General features: G+C 39.5%; 2 protein-coding genes across 3 annotated transcripts in view; one reads left to right on the forward strand and one right to left on the reverse strand.

Annotated features, from left to right (window-relative positions):
- Nucleotides 1-8,838, reverse strand: part of arhgap29a (Rho GTPase activating protein 29a) — a 44,403-nt gene extending 35,565 nt beyond the window's left edge. For both annotated transcript variants that reach the window (XM_038304299.1, XM_038304298.1), the window contains exons 1-2: nucleotides 8,614-8,838; nucleotides 7,043-7,426 (exon numbers count right to left, since the gene is read on the reverse strand). In XM_038304299.1, coding sequence (XP_038160227.1) covers nucleotides 7,043-7,325 — 283 coding nt within the window. In that variant the 5' untranslated portion in view covers nucleotides 7,326-7,426; nucleotides 8,614-8,838. The remainder of the gene's footprint in view (nucleotides 1-7,042; nucleotides 7,427-8,613) is intronic.
- Nucleotides 8,839-14,683: 5,845 nt separating this feature from the next.
- Nucleotides 14,684-22,112, forward strand: part of prkdc (protein kinase, DNA-activated, catalytic subunit) — a 55,867-nt gene continuing 48,438 nt past the window's right edge. The window contains exons 1-13 of the mRNA XM_038304267.1: nucleotides 14,684-14,984; nucleotides 15,358-15,434; nucleotides 16,049-16,153; nucleotides 16,242-16,316; nucleotides 19,082-19,190; nucleotides 19,274-19,386; nucleotides 19,604-19,703; nucleotides 19,794-19,849; nucleotides 21,055-21,085; nucleotides 21,188-21,345; nucleotides 21,448-21,594; nucleotides 21,694-21,858; nucleotides 21,931-22,099. Of these exons, the coding sequence (XP_038160195.1) occupies nucleotides 14,822-14,984; nucleotides 15,358-15,434; nucleotides 16,049-16,153; nucleotides 16,242-16,316; nucleotides 19,082-19,190; nucleotides 19,274-19,386; nucleotides 19,604-19,703; nucleotides 19,794-19,849; nucleotides 21,055-21,085; nucleotides 21,188-21,345; nucleotides 21,448-21,594; nucleotides 21,694-21,858; nucleotides 21,931-22,099 (1,468 nt within the window). The 5' untranslated portion in view covers nucleotides 14,684-14,821. The remainder of the gene's footprint in view (nucleotides 14,985-15,357; nucleotides 15,435-16,048; nucleotides 16,154-16,241; nucleotides 16,317-19,081; nucleotides 19,191-19,273; nucleotides 19,387-19,603; nucleotides 19,704-19,793; nucleotides 19,850-21,054; nucleotides 21,086-21,187; nucleotides 21,346-21,447; nucleotides 21,595-21,693; nucleotides 21,859-21,930; nucleotides 22,100-22,112) is intronic.

A 22,112-nucleotide genomic window follows, 5' to 3' on the forward strand; every position in this document is an offset into this window, starting at 1 on the left:
TATTGTCCCCTGAATGAATAAGGTTATTATTAGCAGGACACTACAATCCTAGCAGTTCAGCCAGGTGACTGAGATTTGTAGGACAATCTAAAGGCTAAAGGTCACAAGTCTTAAAGAACTAGATTTTGATCCCTGTCTATAAGAGCAATAACCTGTTATGACAACTTGGAAGTGTTCTAACCTTTTGGAAATCACATTAATCTCTAACAGAATATGTAAAGGCAGCTTACACGTTCAATTTGTTAATTTGTTTTTTTTACAGGAGTATAGTAACTAACTTGTAGTTTTTGCAGAGAATTTTTCCCTCTGGTGACAAGCAGAATAGATTCCTGTGTCATGCATGTGAATGAGAGGAAGAAAAGCATTCCAGTCTGCTGCTGCGACTGTACAGGTCTGTTGTTTAGAGGTGTAATCTCCGCTGAGGTAAAAAAGAAGCTATAAATATTGAGGTTATTAAGGTAATGCGTCAACAAGAGCGGAGACTCCATAAGGTAGCAAGTGAACAGGAGCATACACCAAGCCACAGCCACCCAAACCAAGACTCATTTTACACGGCAGGCAGTTGTAATGGCATGCATTGGGAAAAAAAATGTTGTTTAAACTTGCGCAATGCTTCTTTATATACATTTCAAACCTGTTCTGCAATAACTTTAGACGCAAACAGTAGCTGTTTTTCCATTGAACATCAAATGGCTCAAGCTGCAATAATAAAAAATAACTAAACGAAACATAGCAAACAAAGAAAAAAAAAGTATTTTTCACAAAAAAAATGTGCTGGGAGAAGTTTATTTTTTTGAAACTGTTGTATTTTGCGAGAAAGCAATGCAACTTTTTTTCACATCAGATCTGAAAAAGAAGAAGATAGGAAGCAGGAGGATGAGTTACTGCATGAAAAAACTTACTCAAATGGGATTTATGCTTTTTTTTTAACTTCATGGAAACCATAATTGAGTTTTTTCAGTATTAGTAGACTAATATGGATAAAGTTTCCAATTTGTAATGGAAACAAAGCTACTATGATTCACTCTCTGCTTCCTACAAAAATAAAAACATGTCCAGAACTATGACAACAGAGAACTCTTGCTAATACTTAATTAGCCTTCTTAGAAAGCAGTAGGATGCAGCTAAAATCATAAAAAAAGTCCATCCATATCATGGAAATTGCTCAATCCATATTCAATTCTACAGAAATAATCCAATTATACAATAAGATTCCGTTCTAGAAACATACAGTGCACTTTAATCCAGATTACCATCCAATACAATTCAAAGCTTATTAAAACTTTGTACACTATTTTTTTTAAAAGCCTAGCCAAATGCACCAAGTTACCGATTTTGCAGCAATCAGTCATGCTAAGCAAGTATGTGGCGATAGTAGAAAGAAAAAACTGCCTATGAAGAAGAAACCTCCAGAGAAACAAAGTTAATCTGTGACTAATTGCTTCGTGGGGAGAGGAATACGAGAGAGAGAAAACACAGACACTGGAGCAGGAGAACTTCCAATAAGAAAGAAAATTAAAGTATGCACAGTTAATGGCTTTCAGAGATGCAGCTAAACACACAAGGCCTGCTCCAGGATTATTTTCCATGGGAAAAGAACATAAAAATAAACAGACAGTGAGAGAGGCCAGAATAAGCTAAATCAGTACCAAACAGTCTGATCCAACAGAAGACTTTGGTTTTACCTCAAATTGTTTATCAAGTTCCTGCTAAAGCACGGCTCCCCACACCTGTTTTGGATCCACTGTTTTGGTTTTGTTTTGACTGTTGCCACATAAGATTTCACCACCTTTCTGGCTGGTGGTTGGCAAGCATAGAAGCTGCTGTGCCTTTAACAGAGGGTTATAGTTACAAAACAAGCAACATGCATAGTCCTTAAATACATATTGAAACAAACAACAGCCGTCTGCTGATCCCATGAAAAGACACAAACACACAGTTTTGGCTGTTGACGAATTCATCTCATGACCGAGACCTTTGTAGGCCTCCGCTCCCCCACCAGAGTCCACGTCCACAGGTCACCAAACGCCCTCATCGACCCCAGCCTTCAAAATCAAATCCCACCCAACGTGTCTCTCACAGGTGCTCACTGAAGCAGGGCCTCTCTGGGGGAAAAAAAATGTCCAACATTGACTTGGCAGTGAATCACTCTAATCCCATTTCTTCTCAGTAACGAGTGAAAAACAAAATCCATCCAATGCCTCATTGAGTGCATCCATAACCAAGGACCTACTCTGTAACACTGTCCATTTATGGGTAATAAGCTTTGCTTGAAAAAAAAATAAAACAAGGACTGAGGTGAACACCCAGGGGATCAATCTTGCAGCGAAAAGCTATTTTTGACTTGGGAAAGAAAGATTTGTGCGAAAGCGGCCGGATAGCAGAAACATTCCCGTCTGGAGATGCCTCCTGGGACAATGAGTGTCAGTCTCACATCACTGACTGTGAATGTGGGGCACTATTGCGAGGGGTACAGGGCCCTAAGTTGAATATAGGCCGTGACTACTGGCTCTGTGAAGAAGAATGAAAAGTCTGAAGTTTTGTGTTGTGCCAGAGAGACAATGCCGCCATAAATTAGGGCAAGATTTAGATGTGGTCCAATCAGTGAGCAATGTGGTCACTCTCAATAATCAGCTCTGCTCTAAATGAAGGCCTTGGCCATGATAAAAAGAGATCAAACACAATATGTTCCCCTTACAGTGTATTGTAAAGATGTCAATAGCCTAAGGGGGGTCATCAGACGATGAAACGGCGGAATACATGATCTCTAATGCTACGTTCACACCTAAAGTAGCAAGAGTAGCAAAACCGCACATGCTGCTTCATTTTTGATGCTTGTACAAGTTTAGTTCTGATGCAAAACTCAGCAGCTTTGCTGCTCTGGCTGCGTGGTGGGAGGGTGGGTATGATGCGCGTTGGGTGGAGCTACCCTATCCTTTCTTTGCCTGTAACAATGGCAGCTATATATGCTGTGATCAGTGGGTAAGAAGTGGTTTTCATGTTTTTAAGTAAGAAAGTCCACCTGAAAACTTCATCTGTGGAGTCAGTTCATCCAGATTACGATCCTGCATTATTAGTTCGCTGTCAGAGCCGCTCAGACCCCTACATACTCGCGGTGCACTGTCATTGGAAATCCCATTCAACAGCAGCCTATGGCCCGGTTGTCTCTTCACGGTTTGCCACAGTTGCTGGAAGGAGGTTTTCATGTACGTAATCCAAACTGCAGGCACCAGGATGATAAAATCGAACATGTTTTGCCGGCAGATTTCGGCATTTTAAATTAATTTAGGCGTTAATAAACTGTTTTAGGGGAGTGATCATAGTGATCTGCATCAGCGGTGCTGTCTCTCTCCCTGCCAGCTAAGAGATTAGCTTCTCTGATGGGTTGATGTGGCGCGTCGAGCAGCAAAAGTTACATTTTTCCAACTCCAGCAGCGGCTGTGTTTGCAGCGCTTCCCGCGCATCAGATGCTGAAACGTTAACATCTAGCTGCTCCTGCTACCTTTAGGTGGGAAGGTAGCATAAGTACACGTCGAACTATCTGATATAATTAGACATTTCATCAGCCTTTAAGAACAGTCTGAAATATATCCATTTACCGCAAGACTCATCTTCCCTCCTAGAGACTGTTTATGTATCCATATTACCAGTCCTCAACCTTTTTCCCAGAATGGTGTTAGCTAGACAGTCCGACAGGCATTACGGGATCCTCATTCAATACTGGTTTGGGTTTACCTTGGCCCACCAGCTGCCTCCCATACTCCTCCAGTTCAGGGGCACAAAAGTAAACTGGTAGTATTTGTCCTAATAAAGGGACAAACACCTAACAATGCCCATCACTATGTCTTGTTTTCAGAAGGTTCTCTCCATAGCAGACAGATCAATTTACAAGGAAGCAATCCTTCCACAGTTGGACAAAAATGAACAAATCTCAGAGGAATCCTCTGTGGCACATCACATGCTGACATGCATGGAATTCAATTTGTGCAACAAACAAAACAAAACACAATTATCTGATCGCAAGACGTAGTATGTATTTACCTTAACAGCTCAGAGGACTGACAGTTACTCATGTTCAGTTTCAGGATGTTGATAATTACAATCTAGGGTGATGAACAGGGATTAAAAACGAGTTTCTCAACGGTTTCTTGGCAGCAAAGCCAAACTGTCTAAAATGACAGCTATGCAATTGGGCTACATAGCAAGAACCTGCAGACACACGCTGTGCGCCGATCCCATTTAATCTGGTTCTAAACCCACTGAAAGCTGCAACTGTATCTGATTACAGTAGACTTCAGACAGACGATGTGAAATCATGGAGGATCGGCTTGTAGTTCTCAACTTAAGCCTTTTCCTCCTTAAAGCAACAGGCCTAAATCTTCTGCACATCATGATTTACTGCTTTGTTCTGCAGGGTCAGTTAAAAAAGTTGCCCAAGCTGCTCAACCTGTACCTCTTTTGACCTTCCAAGAAAAGAACTAAAACTGTCAAAGCAAGAAAAATCTTTCTTTTTTTCCATGCCTCAGCAGCCATGATAGTGCTGATATATGATAGTTCCCTAATCCAATGCCATGAGCATTTACTTTCAGCCGTTTAAAAGAAAAGAAACGCAGGAATATGATCTTACACTGATAATGTCACCAATATCTATCTTTAAATGTAAAGATATTTGTAAAAATAAACACACTTTCTAAGGGGAAAGATATTTTTTGAATCATGATTACTTGGAGGATCTACCATAAATAACAATGGATATACACATTTCATTTTACTTTTTAAAGTTGAACCCGTCCCTTAAACCAGTGCACTATGGGGCTCTGTGCTTCTTGAAAAAGAAGCATCGCCTTTGTTTGTTAGAAAGTTCCCAAGCACAGTTACAGGAAACAGATTTTCTTCAGAGTGCAGCGTTTACCTGGTAGCGTGTCGGTTCAAGGCCGGATCACGTTTATACCCCAAACAAACTGCTGTAGGGTTCGTTTACAACCACTGACACCATTTCCAACCAACAGTCTCGGTTTGCGTGCATTGATCCGCCCCCTTGTGAGTTTGGTGTGTTTACAAACAAAATACACTAATAGAGAGGAAATTACCCAGAGTTCATGTTGAACACCTCAGATGGACAAATCTCACTTGGCCTCATCTAGCCAACACCCTATTCAAGTCCCCCCAGAGGTCAGTACCAACTAACAATCCTTATGACCACTTTATGACCACAAGATGCTACATTTTGAGCATTTCCCAAACTCAGATCTTTTTCCACCGCTTGTACCATCCTCCTCACTGTGTGTCTGGCAGCGTAATGAGCTGAAACATCCCCCAGCCCTGCTTTAGTCATCCTTTCTGAACCTGTGAGGACCAACCTATACGTGTCTAAACAGAATGGCATGCTGTTTTGATGATCTTGTTTTGAAGAGCAGCCAGAAGCTCACGGTTTGCTATAAAAACCCTACTTAGAAGTGTAGCATGAATACTACATGCAATTAAGTGGGAGCTTAAAGTCGTAGGGAAATCATATTTAAATGTCATACCACTGTGGCTGAAACATGTATATAAATGTTATCTTTATCAGACTATATTGTCCCAAAAGTTCGAAAATTTCAATTAAAAAAAATCCTGTCCTAAAATCTGTGTTTTTTTTTTCGTTATCTTAAGCAGGCCAGTTAGTTATACGTCAGCTTGTACACCTAAATTCGGCCAATCATATATCAACCGTCATCTTTCAATCAGTTTTTTTCAGTCATAGCATCTTGATTCATATGTCGCAGCTAATATACGCAACGGTTGAAATAAGAATAATTTCCTTTCCCATTGAGTTCCATCCCAGTGTTCACGGGGATGGACGTCTGTGTGTTCAGCAGGCGTAGAGCTAACAGAACTGGCAGCGTTGCGAGGCAAGGACTCAAACATGTACGGCTGTAAGCCTTCTACACCAAACCAAGCTTCTGCCGCCCTGGCGTCCTCTTCAACAACATCTTCGTCCCCGCTTTCCTCCTCTAAATAAAATATGTTTGACGGAGGAGACTCATCCACGACTTCTGACACTAAACTCTCCTCCTCTTGCATGTCTCCGCTGTCCATAGCAATCCTTGACAGTGTTGTTGCCAAGTCACCACTTTATTGCTACTTGGTCCCAATGTAAATTCCCATTGGGAACCTACTAGCACTAAGTTGCTAAATGTTTAGCAAGATCCTTCCGAGACAACTGCCACAATCAAACCTGCTTAAGAACCTTCCTCCACTACAATCCAGCCCTCTTGATAAACCACCAATCACACTCACTTTATTCACTGGTGTAAAGTCAGGCACCACTCAGGAGAATTCGGAAATTCAACGGTTGGAACAGCTGTTTCCCTACGACTTTAAAATTTATTTATTTTACACATCTTCACCTGAAAAGATAATGACAATGATCATTTCAAGTCAGGTTTTAACTTTGAAACTTTTCCCTTAATGGTGTTCTGTTACTCCCACTAAAAACAAACATCATTTTCGACTTTACAGGAAAAGATAAAAAAAATAAGCAAGACAGCGATAAGGCAGGTTGACTGACCCCAGAGCCAAGGCTGCTACAGGATAAAACAGGTACGCAGGCCTGGGTACAGTGTACACTGTGCTGAAAGTGACAGTGTGTACACAAGACAGGAGGAGGAAGACGGCTACATTCCGTTATAAATCCTATCCGCTGTGCTTATGCCGTGACGCACCTTTTTGTTTCCCTTCTCAGCAGCTGCAGGACTCATCATAATACATAATAAAACACAAAGGAGATGAGTTGCTTTGTTAAGAGACGGTGACATAAGATACATGTGCAAACAGATACATACAGACAAGTGTAACAGAATGACGTGTAAGTTAGTGCAAAGCCCACATCCAAAGGGTTGTTGTGAAAACAAATTTTTTACCGGTTCCTCTAATGAGAGTTGAGTTAAGCTCAGATTATTACCAATGTTTTTCTCAGAAGTTTTAACTCGGAAAACACTTAGGGCAGTCTAGAAACACATCGTTTCAACCATCTGCAGAGAAGGTAGGCTTCCTAACATACCTTTGGAGTTAAACACCTCTTTGAGCTGCAGAAGCACGTCTGCAAACTTGCGTACGTCGCTGACAAGCTGCATGATGTAGTGCGGGTCCGAAGGGGCCGCGTCTTGGTTGTCAGAGCTGACCGAGTTGGTCTTGGTTAACCTGGAGGAGCTGCCGCCCGAACCCAAGCTGGAGCTAGAGAGGCGAGAGATGCCTAGAGAGAGTTTACTTCCACCGACACCCCCGCTGCCACCACCCGATCCGGCTCCACCACCGGAGCTCTGGCGCAGCATGGCTGCTAGCATTCCTACAGGGGTCCCCTGGCCCAGGGGCCTAAATCCTGGTTTCTCTTTAATTCAGCTCCGTATTCAGACCAGTCGCTGCCGTCCAACAGGGATGGAGAACGCTGTTGAAAAGAGAGACAAATGTTAGTCTGACCCCAAACACAATATCACATATCATATCATACTACCCTCTTCTTCATGCCTTCTTTTGCTGTTTCTACGAGTGGAATAATAAAATGAATATGTTTCACCATTTGATTGGCTTATTCTGATTGTTTACTTTCCATACAACCTTTGAAATCCACAATAAGTAGGATCATAAAGTAGGAGCGATGCCTTATCGCAGCTTTTAACAATAGATAGCCATAAAATATACAGATCTTGAAGATAAACTGAGTCCAAAGGAAGCCGATTGTGTGACTAAGATCATTATTTTTACTGTTCAAACCATTTTCTTTAAACCTTTGCTACTTGTTTGCATGTATACATGATATATTACTTAATAGTCAATAAGAGTGCTTAATATTTAAAATACTTTGGCGTAATATTCATCAAGATGGCAAACAATTACTACAAAATGCTGCTAAGTCAAACTGATCTCTATTATACCATTCAATTATACTTTAATTTTAAAATATTGCTTTAAAATGTGATAAAAAGCTGGCTAATTATATTGTAATATTCAAAACATATCATTACTGGTACTTATAAGGTAATGACAACATCCATAAAGGTATTATAATACAACATACGTGCTACAAATTACACTTACATTGATCTAAGATATACTTTTACAAGTTAGGTTTAGATATAAGGTATAAATGTTAAACTTCTTTATTTAAATTAAGCTTTAAGGTTACAGTTCTCAGGGAAATCAGTGCGCACGGTTCTGGACGTAAACACTGCGTGCCCCTTTAATAAAAAAAGCGTACATTTCTTCTATTTTTAACACATTTCGTTGCAAAAAGTATTTCAAATTTAGTTTCTAATTTATCGGACAGCTCAATAATTCTTACAGGCTCTTTGTGGGTCGAAAACAAATCGATATAGGGGCACATTTGTACTTAAAAAGTCGCAACAACGTCAGTTAAAAGTAAAGTATTTGCGCATTATCCATGTTTTTGCGTACGCCGCTAAAGCTAGTTTTATTCGAAAAAACACCGGAGTTTATTTAGTTAATGAAAAGCAAACAAATTAATATTGAAATATGACTTATAAAAAAGAAAAAATATGTTATTTTAGAGAGTAATAGCTTCCACCTAACCGAATGAAACCGTTTTACGCTAATTAAAGTCAAACGTAAACTCACACAGCCTTTGTAGGATCCTTAAACATTACAGGAGCGAAACGCCGTAAAATCCAATGTCCAGAACGGAAAAAATATATAAAATACAAATTAATCCACGCGCAACACTGTGGTATGGTATCCTCTGTAACAGTGGGACAGTGTAGCTCTTCTCCCCTCCGTGGGACTCCGCTATATCTCCATGCGATCCACTCTACGACTGCTGAGCGTGGAGGTATGCACGCGCTGTTGAGTTTCCCTACGGAGTCCTCAGTGGGCAACAGGTGCTCATTCACAGGGGGAAGTCGGAAAAAATAAAAGCTTCTGCATCCGCTTTGGCCTTTCAAAATAAATTCCAGGAGCGGTAATTAGAAACGAGAAATTTTAAAACATTTAAGAATAATGCGCTAAATAAAATTATAATAAGAACAAAAAAACTGTGTCACACTATACAATTAAAGAAAAATAATAAAATAACTTGTTTAAACAGTGAGCTCAATGATACAGTCAGATAAATGTAATTTCCATATATACAATCAGCCAGTGTTGGGAAAGTTCTCTTTCTACGTGAACTAGTTCAAAGTTCAGTTCACACATTTTAAAATGAACTAGTTCAGTTCATAGTTCACAATTCCAAAAAACGAACTAGTTCATAGTTCTTTTTTTTTTTTTTTTTTTTCATATATTGCTCAATTACACCATAGCCTACTGTAGAACCACAGACAGCAATTATTTTATCAGTTGTAACTCTGAAACTGTGCGTCAGATTTCATCTTCATATCCAGTTTTGAATCCTTATCCAACCAGGGTTTACATTAGCATTGAGGGGACAGCATTTCCCCATTGTTGCTTTAATGCTTTGTTGCTGTCCATCACTTCACACTAGTAGCAGCTGCAGCTTTCACCCCTACAGTATATTCTCAAAAACATCAGGAAAAATGTGCTGCTTGAATGGTCTTTTTTATGAGGAATTATTAAAAGAAAAATAGGAAAGTAGTCTTTAAGGTGCAAATGTTTTTTGTTTTTATAATTTTTTCCATTTGAAATTCCATTTCAATACATACTAAAAAGGAATCCTGGAAAATTATACCAGGCAGGTTTAACAAACAAGTTACATGGATAGTAAAACCCTCAAGAACAGGGGTCTTCTTTTCCAGACCAAGGACCCCCAAACTGATGGCGAGATGGAGCGGGGACCCCCTATTTATATATATTGTATGAAATTGTGTCCTATAGTCACTCTATTACAGATGGAGTAATGTAAAGAAATTAATTTCTCCCTGGGATTATTAAAGTTTTTCTGATTCTGATTCCTGGTTGATGGGACAGGTGTTGTGAAGGAAACGGTGCCCAGCTTGAAAGAGCTCCTGTGTGTCGCTGAATGTGAGCATTGATGACTGAAAGACATCTTCTGCCTCCATTTATCTGTTTACTACAGTGCGTTGATTTCATGTTAATGAGTATTTAAAGACATTTCAATTAGTGGGGGAAAGAAATGCAGGGGGGGAATATAAAAATATCAACTAACCATGCAGACGCTCATGCAGTACCTCCGTAGACCCCCTAGGGGTCGCGGATCCCCCGTTGAAGACCGATCAAGAACATTTTACTAACACAAACTGAGGGACCAGGCTGAGGTAGGAATTTAAGGTTACTGAAGTGCGGATTTTTTTACTGAAAGCCGGCGGGCAAACTTGTTGCCATCATCCTGGTCATAAACCTGTTTTAAGTCGCCTACATGCTGCTGTTGCTTCCACGCTGCATTTTGTTTTGATGACGCACGCGGCTGTAGGCTACGACGCTGGTAGCTGGTGTTGCCAGATTGGGTGTTTTTCCCGCTACATATTCTTCTTCTCTTCTATTATGGCGGATCACAAGCAACTTTAAGGTGCATACCGCCACCTACTGTACATGAGTGTGTAGCAGCGTTACTTCACATCTATTAGATTCTATTTTTTAATTTTGTATTCTTAAGATACATAAACAATGCTTTCCTTAGTTTATGAATATCTGTTATGTTTCCTTCATTTCCTAATATTCCTTTAAGATTCCATTCATGCCCTATACTTCTAACTATTCTCTTTAATTTTTCCCTTTCGTGTTCATATAACTTACAGTACATTTTCTTTTTCACCACATTTCTCACATTTCTCACTATTTTTCCTCCCTATTAAGTAAAGCATGTCATTTAAGTAGGTATGACCTATTCTTAATCTACTAACTATTATTTCTTCTCTTCTGTTTCTTTCCCGCTACATATTAAGGCCTGTTTACGGTGTGATTTAGCCGGGGTTTCGCCTGGAGGGCTTTATAGAAATCTGGCAACCTGTTAAACGGACTTGAACTGAGAGAGCTCCGTTCACAGACGCCAGAATGAACGAGTTCACAATAACGTTCACCAGGCAATAATGCAGTACGTTCAGTTCACGTTCGCCCAAAATATGAACGAGTTCATGAACTTTCGTTCAATGAACGCGTTCAGGCACAACACTGCAATCAGCCATAGATTATTATTTAATAAAAGAAAACAAACTACGAGTCTTTATTAATCAATCAAATCAGTTCATCAGTTCTAATTTGTATGTGCATAAAAGCTTTATAAAATAAAAATAAATAAAAGCACAAACTAATTTTCGGGGGGTGGGGGGGTCCAGATTATTTTGGTGGAAAACGGAAAATAGATTTTAATTAACTTTTCTTTGGTCGAAATTAAAGTCCGGGAGAAAAGTTACTTAACTTTACTAAACCAAAGCTTTAGGAATCTGCAACTAGCTGATTGATTGCGTATTTTTTTTTTTTATATAAGTGCCTCATCAATAAACATGACAAAATGCAACTTTCAACAAAGTAAAACAATTATAATGAGTATCTCTGTAACTACAACGTTTTAACTATACACATCTATGGTAGCCTTTTAGGACAAATTTTATTTTGAGGAAAAAGGATGTGCTTTTCACTCCTTTTTTGCTGTTATAATGCAACAATAAACCTAAACATTTTTTTTTTTTTTGCCTTAGTAAAATTCGGTTGACTCAAATTAAAGGCGTTTTTGATAAAACCCATATAATTTAGTTGAACTTTGCTTCTCTTTTCGTTAACTATTAGTTATTTCTCATCCAGTAATTTCTATTTTCTGTCTTAATAAGGTTGGCAAACAACAGTTCACACGTTTTTAAACAGTTGGCAGTTTGGACGTAGGAGCTGTGGGCAAATAGAGCTCGTTGGCGACATCTGCTGGAAAGTTTGATATATGGCAGTGGAAAAAACGCGAAGGCGACCCTGTCACAGACAGACAGTAGACAGATTTATTTTGTCATTTTGTGAACACAAAATGACAAAATAAGAACAGCTCCCTATACAATTTAATTTTGTAAAAGTGCAGCCTTGAAAACAGTAGAAAATACGTAGAAACAGTAATATAAACATCTGACCGTATATTTACAGTTCTAACATTTCAGTTTTTTTTTTGTTTTTTTTTTTTTTTTGTCGAATACACAACCTACGGTTCACTCGATAAAGACAAAGATAAACATGTGGATGAGGTATTTTCACAAAATGTGTACATCTTTTCTACATTTTTTGCTTTTTTTTTTTTTTTTTTACTCAATCTGTTTGTTTGGGTTTTTTGGGGTTTTTTTTTGTTTTTTTTTTAATGTTTTTGGGCTGAAAATACAATTTTTTTCCTGTTCTTTCACAGGTAAGGGTTTCAGAATGAATATAGCTGTATTTCTTTTTAAATGCTTAGATCTATTGTAATATGTTGAGAACAAATCAAAACACACAAGCTCATTTTTAAGCTTCTGAAAGCCATTTTCCTCTCTATATACAAAAAGATTTATCCGAAGCATTAAGTGAAAGGAAAGGAAGAACCATGGCCTCTTAAATAAAAGCATTTGAAGGTTTATGTACCCTAGTAAAAACAGAATCAAAAGGGAACTCTTTGTTTTATCTCGCTAAGAGTGAATAAAACCTGTTTTCAGACTGCATTAAATTGTATTTTTGTCTTTTTTTTGCACTTTACCCTTCTGTTCTGTGAGTTTTGAGTTATATTTATGAAAGAAACTTAAACATCTGCTTCCTTAAGGAATTTCAACATCTGGCTAAGTCTAGCCATATAAATTGCAGCCTCCGTCTGTATCTTCTTCACAACCCATTGCTTCCACTTACATCTTACAGATAGTCCTTAACCTTCCCTTCTCACTGTCAAATCCACAAATTCCTCCAATGTTGCCTCTCTCCTTCCTATGCAGGTGGCCAACAGAGGTGAGACCTATCACTCTATCATTGTCAATAAATCAATAAGTTTTAACAGTAAAGTAAAAGCAACTAAGTAATTACAGTAACTCAGGTAATGCATTTTATTTATAGTACTTAATATAAGTTGGTGCATTGATCAAAGCAGTTAAATGAAGTAAGAAAATAAAGTTGTTTTAGGATATGATGTATGTGAATTAAACTGATTTAAAGTCAGAATGGTAAAATGAGTAAGTGAGTCAAGTAAAGTAAGTTTATTATAGCAAGTTTAGTAGTTAAATTTAGGTTAGTATCCAGAATAATACTGGTAACATGAAGAAAGTTAGGAGACTAAATTAGATAAGATAAGACGATAAAAAAGGGAAGTATATTACATTTTAATAAATTAAGTACTATTATTGTACTGTTAAAGATAAAGGGAGTATATCCTAAGTTCAGAATGTTTACGAAGTACACTGAGTAATCATAGTAAAGTAAGTAATATAAGTCAATTAATAAGTTTATACAAATAAGTCAATTAATAAGATTAATTCTAAGTTAATTATATAGGATCCTGGGAATATCCAGACTGGTTGGATGGATGGATGGATGGATGGATGGATGGATGGATGGATGGATGGATGGATGGATGGATGGATGGATGGATGGATGGATGGATGGATGGATGGATGGATGGAACTAGGTAAAGTAAGTTAGAAAGGACATTCAGAAAAAAAAGTACATTAAGCAAAGGAGGTAGAGTTAGTGAGTTAGGATAAGCAACTACCAGTTTTAGTCCGTGAGGAGGACACCCTGTCTACTTTTAAGTTTAGGTTTAAAACTTTCCTTTTTGATAAAACTTATAGTTAGAGGTGCTCAGGTTATCCTAAGCTATCTCTATAGTTATGCTGCTATAGGCTTAGGCTTATTCCTGGACCAAGCCGTCTTTTACAGCTGCTTTCTGTATCTCTGCTTCTGTCTCCTTGAACCCCAGTCGGCCTCGGCAGATGGCCGCTCACACTGAGCCTGGTTCTGCTGGAGGTTTCCTCCTGTTAAAAGGGAGTTTTTCCTCTTCACTGTCGCTACATGCATGCTTAGTGTGAGGGATTGCCTTTGAGTCAATGAGTCGATGCAATCAACTGGTTTTCCTTAGATGGAAAACTTTGAATCAATTTGACTGTATGATCTGGTGAACTGTAAAGTGCCTTGAGATGACATGTGTTGTGAATTGGCGCTATAGAAATAAACTGAATTGAATTGAATTTAGTGGATATGAAATAAGCAAAAATAATTAAAGCATGATTTTATCAATAAAATATGTCAACTAAATTAAGACTTGCAATTTATTTGAGTAAATTCTATAAGTTAAGTCAGACAAAATAGATACATTTAAACACACACTCGGTTCATGAAGTAATCACCTTATATAGAATAATTATATGTAGAATGATGCTTATAAGCCGTAATTTCTGTTAATTACGGTAATGTTACTCATTAAACTGTAAGCTTTATCAATATAATATTTAACACCAGCTTAATGGTTGTTATTATCAAATCATGGTCTTAATATAAAGATGGGCCTATTATAAAGTAACTTAATGGAAGTAAAGTCAATTAAATTAAATTAAGCAAAAAATAAAAGAGGACACTAAAAAGTTTTGTCCATTGTGTCTTTTAATTCGAAGATGTTTGAATCCGGCGTTTTTTCTCTTTAAATCAACAACAATTAGAACAGCGTGAAGTTGTAATACTGAAGCAATAAACCTAAAAGCTCCGCCGGTGTCAGAAAATATTTTTCCGCCGCTTTTATTGTGAAAGTCATCCAGGTGACTTCCTGTTCTCGGTCTTCCTTATGTGTGCTTTGAGCGCCGCCGCCGCCGCTCACTCCCCTCGCGGCCGATGTTGCCGCTCTCCCAGTGACTTTTCTCTGTTAGTGATGCGGAGCCTGTAGCAGCCTGTTTCAGTTTGAACCGGTACCTGCTGTAGACCTGCAGTAAACATGTCTTCACTAAGCAGCCCGGCCTCAGGAATTCAGGGGCTTCTTCTCAAACTTCACGAATTACTTTCAGACGAAGACACCCGCTCTGCAGCGCTGAAATGTCACGATATAATCGGTGATTTGGGACAGGAGTGCATGCTAACGTCCACCGAGAATGAACTGGGTAAGGGTAACGGCGGCGCCGAACTGCATTCAGAAACTTGTTGGTTGAACTCCAACGTGCCTAAGCTTTTAACAGCGATGGTCATAAAAGATAAATATGGCGCCCTGTTAACAAACAAGGGATGGCTGTCAGTTCGGCGTACAGAAAATATTTCTATAACCCTACCATGTTGCTTTAGAGCAAAACAAAGAGTCAAAGGAGTTCAAACAATGCAAAGCACCTCTTCCAGTCGTTTTTAATTTTTAACCAAAAAAGCTCATTAAGTAAATTAATTGGTTATAACTTACAATCACTTTTATAGCTCAAATTAAACAGCTTGCATGCTGTTAAGAGAAGCACTGAAACCTTCATTAACCTTCCTGATCTAATAAAGCTTTACAGGCATCTCTGCTGTTCTCCAAAGACTATGGGCTGCTCTGCTTCCTCAGGAAGTCCCTGGCATTGGATGAGGTGAGCATTTTGCACTAATCTCACATTAAACAATCACAAAGAGAATCTAAAATGTTTGTTCCAAACTCTTCTTGTTTGGCTGTGACACCATCCTGGAGAGAAATATCAGCTGTGCTGCTGCCATCAACACCTTTGTTTATAGATCTTGGAGATCATCCTGTTTTTTTCAATGTAGTCCTGTTTCTCTGACTGACTGGCTGGATGTGCTCTCTTCATCCTCTGACATTGGAGCTTGTCTGCCTGGCTGTGTGTTTCCCAGACCGGGCCGCGTTTTTGAATACCTGCTTCTGTCTCCTTGAACCCCAGTAGGCCTCGGCAGATGGCCGCTCACACTGAGCCTGGTTCTGCTGGAGGTTTCTTCCTGTTAAAAGGGAGTTTTTCCTCTCCTCTGTCGCTACATGCATGCTTAGTGTGAGGGATTGCATTCGAGTCAATAAGTCGATGCAATCAACTGGTTTTCCTTAGATAGAAAACTTTGAATCAATTTGACTGGATGATCTGGTGAACTGTAATATGACCTAAGATGACATGTGTTGTGAATTTGCGCTATAGAAATAAACTGAATTAATTAATTCAATTAATCAATTTGATTAAAACTGGTCTTGTTTTTCCAGTTGCGGGACACCAGGGTTGAAATTCTACAGTTTTTAGAGAAATTTATGGACAAGGTGTCACCGAGAGTCAAAGGATGGGAGAAAACCTACGCCACGGACATAAGAGTAAGATTTGCCAAAGAGGATATTAGTTGAATGCTATTTAATGTCACAACGACTTACGGATTCATTATTTTCTTCCCTCATGACGTAGAACGTGTGCATCACTGCATATTCGAAGGATAAAGTTGCCAAATGCAGGACCCCGGTGTTGGAGCTGCTAATAAAGGTTTTCTTTTTGTCCCATATTTGAAATTATTGATGATTAAACCTGACTTAACTATTAGTTTTCACCTTTTCAACCACATAAAATAACTTTAAGAAGTATTTCCCCTCCTAAAGATTTCTTTTTTTCTCACACTCAACTGTTTTAGATAATCAGACACACTTAGATAACAAAGTTAACCCAAGCCAACCTATCTCTTTGTAAAATATATTTTCCCTCCTTACTTTATAGGTAGTTCATACATGGTGTTAAATCCGGTGCCCGACTGCACAACAGCACCAATATAATGTTTCTACTTAAGCATTCCACATAAAACAACAATAGCTTTGTATCATTGAGTTCCAGGGGGTACAAATAAAGCCGATAAGACAATAGTGAAGTTTCTATTATAAAAAGTGAATCAGATCTAAATGTATTTTTTTTATATCTATTATTTCTGTAACATATACAAAACCAACAATTGTTAAGCATTATTCTTCAATAGTTCACTGTGCTGTAGCAGTGAATGGTTTTCTTTGTTATAACAGCAACCTCACTCAGCTCTAGGCACACCATCAACTGATCCGCCAGGGGGGTCTTATTGTCAATATCTGCACAAGTACTGCTTCATTAAATTTAAGTGGTTCATCATTAAGTTATTTAAAACCCAAATATCGCAAAAATGTCAGCCTACAGGCAGGGTTACTGTTTTCTGACTGACCTTTAGAATATATAAAATCAACATAAATGGCACCCTGCTGTCAACATGATGTGGGCTAAAACATCTGGTTGAAAGTAAACAGAGTAAGAGCTCCAATGAACAACTGGGGAAAAGCCGGAACCTTCCAAGAAGTGTCCAGCATTCAGAACATCTAAAGCACTGCCAGCCTAGGTTAAAGGTATCAAGGGCGATCATTTTTTTCCGGGTGGACCATCTAAACAAGTGGTCATCCTAGTTGTCAATCGTTTTGGTGATATGTTAACGTAGGCCGTCCTACGTGCTCGTCCCGTTAGCTATCTTTTTCTGTTAATGCGCACTTTCAATATCTGTGGCGAGCTGCGGTCATTGAAGCTCACCTTCCTCACTGTGGTTCTTTGAAAATTGCCAGGGTTTGTAAGAGGAGAAAGTAGGGGTGTGCAAAATAATCGTCATGATGATGCATCGTGATTCTAATTTTGGTGATATACTGCATCGATTCTTGACGCCAAGTATCGATTATTAATTTAAAAAAATAAATAAATAAAATTGCATGAATGGTTGGCAAACATCAGCCAAAAACAAGTGTAATACAACTTCCAGTCCAGTAGATGTCGCTGCAAATGTGTTGACGCACGCTGCCTTGTGTCACAAGCATTTCCGGCCGCGGGATACTGTGCAGAGTCATCCAAAAACAAAACATGGAGGAGAAAATATTGCAATGCATCGCAATAATTCAAGTATCGTGATGCATCGTGATAGAATCGCATCGTGGCATATGAATCGTGATTCGAATCGAATCGTGACTTCTTTGGCAATACCCACCCCTAGGAGAAAGTGTCTGCCAAGTGTCTGAGATGCAAAAAAAGGCCTCAGACGTGTGAGATATATCCTGGAGTGCGCAGAGAGCTCTCCTTGCAAAGCATTATGGGATTTGCTGTCACAGGGGCCCGATGTCGCTACCCAACAGCAGCCACTTATAGAAAAGATGGTGCAGGCACCGAGCAGTAGAGGAGGAGTTAGATGACCAATGGGGAGCAAAAGGTAGTGATCATCTGTCCAAACGGTCAGTTAACTGAGTTCACTATAAAGTCCTCTATATAGCGATTGAGGGATTTAGGAGTTAGGGCAGACATTCAGGCACAGTAAGCTTGTATGAGCTTTGAGAACCGCAACAGGGTTGTGCCTGTTTAATGTTTTTTTTTAAGTGGAGAGGGCGGATCTTTTAAAAAATTGTGAAAATCCTCCACTATAAATTTAAAGTCAGTGTTCAAGATGGAACAACAACAAAGAAACTGGGCTTAATTTAATCTGTTATGAAAGCCTCTGCTGAGCAAACCTGCTGATTATCTTCAAAACATTAGGAAAAATATTCAATGAACTAACAGGACAGATGCTGTCCTTTAGGGAAGATGTGCTTCCCTCTATCTATGGCCTAAAACTAACAGAAACCTGGTCAACTTTGGTTGAGGCAATAGGTGCCCTTATTGATGGAACTACCATATTTTCTGGACTATAGAGCGCACCTCACTATAAACCAGTTTTTTGAAAACATGGAGCTTCATCAGCTCTTGATTTCAGGTCTGCAGGAGTTGAGGCCAGTCTCTTAATTGGTTCAGCAGCTTTAATAAAGCAAATGGGTAAATTCGGGACATTTGTTCTCTATCGTGCCAACTGCCAGCATGTTCTTATGTTAAATGAAAATTAGCCCCTGATTCTTTCATTTCAAACTTTGACTCCCCCCTCTGGAGGTTAGGAAAATCCACAGAGAAGCTGCACCTTCTTATAAGCCGCATGTTTCAAAAAAGTTGCAGAAATGAAAAGTTGACAAAATGTCTTCCGCAGGGATGTAAAAGAGATTGCTTCAAGGCTGAGATTTTTTTACTTACATTTGAACAAAGTAAAAAAAATAAGCAAATTAAATATTCCCATAGTCCCAGGTTGTTTTTGTTTTTTTCCATAACTAAATCCTTTGATAAAACATGTATTTATTTTTATTTACTGAATTTGATCTAATCTAAAACATCTAAGTGTGGAAATTATCCCCTTTATGCAGCACTGTAACCCCAAAAATTCTCTAACCTCTCCTCAGGTTCTTCAAACAACCAAGGCCTCCAGTGTGGCTGCGGAGTTTAAAATTGGCGACATTTTTAACAGATTTTATGGCGAGCTCTGGCAGAAGAGCAAGTTACCCGACTCGGGTGAGTATTCCTTTTTTTTTCTTGCTTTAAATCTGCTTCAAAAACACGTCTGTAATGCTGTCTTTTTTTTTTTCTTTCCTCAGTCCTTGGCAAAATCTACGAGTTGTTAGGCGTCTTGGCGGAGGTTCATCCCAGCGAAATGGTCAACAACTCTGACAAGCTATACAAGGCCTATCTTGGGGAGCTGAAAGAGCAGGTCTGGTTTTAGCGATTGCATTCGTCTGCCTTTAATTTAGCGCCGAAACCACAAAAAAAAAGATAAGGAGTGTGTGAGCCTGATTGCTGTAATCTTGACTGTCCACCAGTCTAATGCTCAGACATACTGACTAAAATAAGGCTTGAATGAAAGCTGCTATCTGCTGTTAGCTCGCTACGCTACTGTCCTGATTTAGTCTTTGTTTGTCCTCCTTCAGATGACGTCCTCAACAAAAGAACCAAGGCTTTTTGTTGTGGCCGGATGTCTGCGAGGCGTAACTGCCCTGATGGTTAACTTCACTAAAACCATGGAAGAAGGTGGGTGATAATATATCATACGTATTTGTGTTGTGTCTGATTACTTCCTGATAATAAAAGGCTCCAAACTGCTTCTGCTCTCACCTGCAGACCCAGCGACATCCAAAGAGATCTTTCAGTATGCCCTAAAGGCCATCACTCCCCAGGTGAATGGACTGGATTAATACACGTTATCTGTTTGTTACACTGTTTGACCTTTTTCACATTTGGAGATGTCAGTGTCATTTAATGACATTCTTCTAGGCTGACCAACACTGATCAGGGTCAGATGGATAGATTTCAGTAGTAAGGGGAAACTAGAGGTGAGAGTTCTGTGGAGCCAACTTAGCAAATTTAGCACTACATTCGGAGACTTTTAAAACCCTTTTAGCAGCTTTTATTTTCGGTACAAATTTTGTGACGATGCCATCTTTTGGCCCCGATACCGATATCTGGCTGTGCAGTATCGGCCGATACCGATATCATAATAATGTAAAATAATTGCCATCATGGCTTCGTCAAGCTGCTGCCTACCTTTGTGAAGCAGGAAAAAATCTAATACAAAGTGAATCCAGTAGAACTTTTTATTGTCTACCAGGAGTGGGTGACAATAGTTGAAGAAACGTATGGCAAAATGGCATCGGTGCCCTATTTGTTGGTACTCGCCAATACCGATACCACCATTTTAGGGCAGTATCGGGGCCCCATCCGATACTGGTATCGGTGTCGGTGCAACACTAGTTTTTAGTCAGTTTAGCAACATCGCGTGAAAGCACCATACGCGTCTCACTATAGCAGCTAGAGCTGCCCTATCACTGCTTCCCTAAATGTCGTCTCACAGGCAGCTGCCTCGTCCTGAAGGCCCTGTATGCAGTCAGAGCAAAAAAGACAAGAGCACTGACCTGCTCCTTTTCACCACATCTATGACTCGCTGAAAGCTGACGACGAGTCTACCTTGGGTTACAAAAGGATACATTTCCTTTTTATTTGCACCTGGGGAGCAGTGTGGGGTTAAGGGTCTTGCTCAGGGAGCAAGAGTGGCAGTCTGTGGTATTGGGTGTTGAACTCAGAACCTCAGGATTCCAAGCTCTATGCCCTAACCGCTACGCAACCATTCCCAGATCAAATGTGAACTTAGTTTTTAATCTGGTGTCTGAAATTGTTGCACTAAATTAATGAACTGATTCGCACACAGCTTTTATCTCTTATTCACCTCTTGACGTGTACAGCTCCGATTAGATTTAACAATTAAAAAACAGTAAAGTTGCTAATTATTGTAGCTTTGATTTAAGAAAATTCCAGGGTGTGAATACTTTTACAAAGCATGATGTACAGTTAAAAATCATTTTTTTTTGTGTTTTTTTTTTTGCAGATGGAGATGAATCGTTATGCCGTCACATTTGGTGAGTCTCTCCTATTTGGTTTAAAAGTGAAACAGTAACTAAAACTGACTGAGCATTATTAAGTAGTAGCAGAATATCTGTGAGCGTGTGTTTCTTCGACAGCCGGGCTTCGCTTGTTTGCCAGACATGCGTCCCAGTTCAGCAGCTGCCTGATGGACCACTACAGGCCCATGTTCGAGACCATGTGTAAGCTCTGCGGACACATCAACGCCGAAATGAAGAAGACGAGTTACAGCGCTCTGGAAGCTTTTCTTAAGCAGGTCCTGAAAAACAAAAACGAGCCGGATCCCCGTATTATTCACCTGCTTCCAACTTGTCTAAACATATTTTCTCTTGTTATTCTATTGCTGAATTTCTCCCAGATTGCCTTATTGGTGGCAGACAACATCGAAGAGCACAAGAGCAAGTTGAAGTTCTTCATGCAGAAGTTCTGTGGCATCATTAAAACCATGGACTCTACACACAAGGAGCTGTCTATTGCCATACGGGGATACGGCTTTTTTGCAGCTGTATGTTAATTAAGACCTATAATTTTTAATGCCCCTTTTCATTTTTAGTTTACGTTTTACCTGGCAACAGATGTGTATGAGTGTGACTTTAATTTGCAGCCGTGCAAGAAGGTGTGCCCTCAAGATGTGGACCTGATGTACACGGAGTTAATTCAGCGCTGTAAGCAGATGTATCTGACCGAGTCTGACGGGGAGGACGACAGCTTCTACCAGCTGCCGAGCTTCCTGGACTCCATAGCGTGCGTCCTTATTCATCTGGACAAGGTGAAGAGAGGAGGATGCTTCGCACGGAGAGGGAACTTTTAGCTGGTATGAACTTCTGCCTTGTGTTTTCAGATTCCCGAGGTGTATACTCCCCTGCTGGAGCGCCTCCTTGTGGTGCAGATCGACAGCTTCCCTCAGTACAGTGAGAGGATGCAGTTTGCCTGCGGCAGGTCCATCCTGAAGGTGTTTGTGGCTGTGGCCTCTAAGGGACCGGTGCTGTGGAGTTTTATCAGCTCTGTGGGTATGTTGAGCCA

Source organism: Cyprinodon tularosa, unplaced genomic scaffold (genome assembly GCF_016077235.1).
Source record: "Cyprinodon tularosa strain WSP-4 unplaced genomic scaffold, ASM1607723v1 ctg53, whole genome shotgun sequence".
NCBI lineage: Eukaryota > Metazoa > Chordata > Actinopteri > Cyprinodontiformes > Cyprinodontidae > Cyprinodon > Cyprinodon tularosa.